General features: G+C 43.9%; 1 protein-coding gene across 1 annotated transcript; it reads right to left on the reverse strand.

Annotated features, from left to right (window-relative positions):
- Window positions 1–2479: 2479 nt before the first annotated feature.
- LOC130490360 (zinc finger protein 3-like) lies at window positions 2480–3231 on the reverse strand. Its single transcript, XM_056864190.1, has one exon. The coding sequence runs from the start codon at window positions 3187–3189 to the stop codon at window positions 2497–2499; it is 693 nt and encodes a 230-aa protein (XP_056720168.1). The 5' UTR covers window positions 3190–3231; the 3' UTR covers window positions 2480–2496.
- Between the last annotated feature and the right edge of the window lie 526 nt (window positions 3232–3757).

The raw sequence follows: 3757 nt of genomic DNA on the forward strand, positions 1-3757 counted from the left end.
AAGATGACTGGGGAAGGCACTGGCATGCCAACCCTGTGACGTCACCCCATGGGTCAGGAATGACCCGGTGCTTGCACTGGGGACCTTTTCCTTTACCTAGAAGAGGGGGAGAGGAAGGCCCAACAACACATGGATTGACTCAATAAAGAAAGCCAATGAAATGCCTCAATTACCTTCAATTGCCCAATCAGGAGTAAACGAGTCTTTTATTAGGCCAATAAAAGAGCAGCGCGCGTGGAGCTGTTCTCAGGAAAGCGTCAGAACAGTCCACCCAGTACAAAGAAAGACATCGTGTTTTAAACACGTTAGGATGGACAGCACTAATTACAATTAGAGCCAATACACATGAGATTCGTGTCTATACAACCATTAGCATATCCAATTAAAGTGGTCTTCAGGCATTCACTTTAGGTGGCCAAATGATCCCTAATGAAGAACCGAAACCTAACATTCCTTTCTGACACTCCTGGTGTCTTAAATCACTGGTCTTAAGGCCTTGTTAAGGCTGTTGGTGGTACCAGGCCTGTAGGGATGATCTCACTGGCACCTGATAGCAATGGCTGCCAGCTTGTGCTAACTCATATTCACACACTAGTGAATATGAACCAAAGATTAATTCTTTACCCCTTATACATGGGGCAATGCATTTATATACGTGTGCAGAATATATATATGTGCCTGATGTTATGCCCTTATATCTGAGCATAGCACCTTATAAATCTGTGATTGTTCATACAAGTGAAATATATATTTTCCCATAACTGAAGTTTATAGGCACTTCAGATTGACTCAATAAAGGAAGCCACAGCCTTCAGTTTGCAAGATCTGAGCAAGGCTGTTAAAGATAGGATGTTTTGGAGGACTTCAGAAGCGACTTGACAGCGCTTAACACACACACACACACACACACACACACAGAAGGGCGGTGGGAGAAGTTTGGGAGCCAGCCATGATGCCCCAGGATAGCCTGATCTTGTCAGATCTCAGAAGCTAAGCAGGGTCAGCCCTGGTTAGTTATTGGATGGGAGACCGCTAAGGAATGGCAGGGTTGTTGTGCAGAGGAAGGCAATGGCAAACCACCTCTGGAAGGGAGAATAATATCAGCATAAAAAAATATTCAAGAGAGATGGTTATGATAGTGTAAGCAGTGTGGGAAAACAGGATCTGATGAAGAACCTGCAGACCAGAAGACAGTATGAAATGGAAGGTCCCTTTTCTTCAGAGCGCAAGTTCAGTCTCTGGGGTTGACCATTTAGAAATCTTCCTAAGCAATTCAGGGGGATGTGGAATGGTGCTGTTCAGCTCAATCTCATCAGATCTTGGAAGATAAGCAGGATCAGTGCTTGGATGGGAGACCACCAAGGAAGACTCTGAAGAGGAAGACAAGGGCAGCCCACCTCTGCTTCTCACTTGCCTTAAAAGCTGCTTGTTGGGGTCGCCATGATTCAGTTGCAACTTGATGGCACTCATGTATGTAAACTGTATAGACTTGCTCTCAGGCAGAGTAAGACAAATGCTGAGATAGAGGACTAAGGTTACCAACCTCCAGGTACTAGCTGGAGATCTCGCTATTACAACTCATCTCCAGCTGATAGAGATCAATTCTCCTAGAGAAAATGGTCGCGTTCGCAATTAGACTCTATGGCATTGAAGTCTTTCCCCAAACCCCGCCCTCCTCAGGCTCCACCCCAAAAATTTCCAGGTATTCCCCAACCCGGAGCTGGCAACCCTATAGAGGACCCAATGGCCTGTCTCACCATTGAACATCTTCATGTTTATATTGGTGAACAAGAATGGCTTGGAAACTGGAGTTGAAAAAGGAAGGGAATTTTGTGATCTGCAGCAAACTCCTCCCTCCTTCCCTTCATCCCTTAGTAAGGCAGAAGGCATTTGGATGACTGTACTGACAGCTGAATCCTAACCATAGTTAGACCCTTCTATAGCTCTGTTTAGGATTGCACTGTTAGTTATGAGGAGACGTGGGGGGTAGCATCAAAGATTTGGAAATTTGTAACACACCTTGTCCCTTAGGTTCAGGCAGGTACCAAATACAAAGCAGAAAACATTAAAAGCATACACCTTTTAAATAATCAGAAGCCAGCTGCTGGATGTAATTTCTATTATTACTTTAGTGCATAAAATATTTTGCTTTACAAAAGAATAAAATGAATAGGTTCTTGCCCAAAGTGGCTTAAAATTTAAAAAACAGACACAAGATTTTTTAAAAAGGGAAATGGAGAGTGAAATACATGTGACTTAGTATACTTGAACTTAACCTCTGAAAATATTTTTAAAAATGGGACTGTGGCTCAGTGGTAGAGCACCTGCTTTGTATGCAGAAAGTCCCTGGTTCAATCCCCGGCACATCCAGTTAAAACAATCAGGTTGCAGGTGAAGTGAAAGATCCTGGAGAGTTGCTGCCAGACAACACTGGCCTTCACAGACCAGTACAAGGCAGCTTCACATGTTCAACAGTTTTTGCAATAGTCTCGGCTTTTATGTCGGTTTCTCTGTATCATGAATCTTTCGATGCCTAGCAAGGTGTGAGATCCATCTGAAACTTTTCCCACACTCTGGGCATGAATAGTGTTTCTCTCCCGTGTGAACTCTGTGATGCGTTATGAGGCTGGCATTCACATGGAAACCTTCCCCACACTCTGGGCATTTATAAGGCTTCTCAGTTGTGTGTACTCTTTGATGCCTGATCAGGACTGAGCTGTAGCTGAAGCTTCTCCCACAGTCAAGGCATTTGTAGGGTCTCTCCCCCGTGTGGATTCTCTGGTGTATAAGAAGGTTTGAACTCCGATTGAAGCATTTCCCACAGTCAGGGCATCTGTAGGGTTTTTCTCCCTCGTGCTCAATCTGGTGCCTGATGAGATCAGAGCTGTACCGAAAGTTTTTCCCACACTCCAGACATTTATAGTGTTTCTCCCCCGTGTGGGTTCTCTGGTGGATAATAAGATGTGAGGAATGATTGAAGCTTTTCCCACAAGTCACACAAGAGTAGGGTCTTTCGCCTGTATGGATTCTCTGATGAGCAATGAGGTGTGAACTCTTACTGAAACTCTTCCCACACTCGGCACACTTATAGGGCTTTTCACCTGTGTGGACTCTCCGATGGGCATTAAGGGATGAAGTCCGGTTGAAGATCTTCCCACACTCAGGGCATGGATGCTGTTTATTGGACATACATTTTCTTCGCCGAACAGGGTGTTTTATTACTGCAGTGCCTCCTTCAGAAGCAGCAGACGTCTGTTTTCTGGATTCCAAGTGTTTATCATTTAATATGACTGATTCTTGCTGATTTTCAGAAGCTTTGTCTACCTGTAAATACTGGGAACTATTCCTTTGGGGTATTCCTGCTGTTGCCCTATGCAGTTCCTCCTGCTCAAGGCTTTGCTTCTGAGAAAACTCCTCCATTATCTGTTCACTGGCTGAAAAGAAAAGACAGAATCCCAACTGAGATTGCTTTAGTAACTAGGGAGGAAAGGAAATATGTAAGATTTATATAGCACATTTTTCTGAATGCTCAATGTGCCTTTCACACATTTCCTCATTAATTCTTACAACAACCTTGCAAGGCAGAGCAGCTTTTTTATTCCCATATTACAGATCAGCAAGCTGAGGCTGAAAGATAGCAGTTTTCCTATGGCTAACCCTCCCTCCATAAATCAGCTAACAGAGTATTCACAGTGTAGCCAATAAGGAAATCCAACTTGCATGTATTGTAAGGAAACAGGTATGTGTGTTTCATCTC

The sequence above is a fragment of the Euleptes europaea genome, chromosome 1 (genome assembly GCF_029931775.1).
Source record: "Euleptes europaea isolate rEulEur1 chromosome 1, rEulEur1.hap1, whole genome shotgun sequence".
NCBI lineage: Eukaryota > Metazoa > Chordata > Lepidosauria > Squamata > Sphaerodactylidae > Euleptes > Euleptes europaea.

Bases quoted from the DNA above. Each gene is read 5' to 3' on its own strand.
- LOC130490360 (XM_056864190.1), bottom strand. From the start codon at position 3,189: ATGTCCAATAAACAGCATCCATGCCCTGAGTGTGGGAAGATCTTCAAC.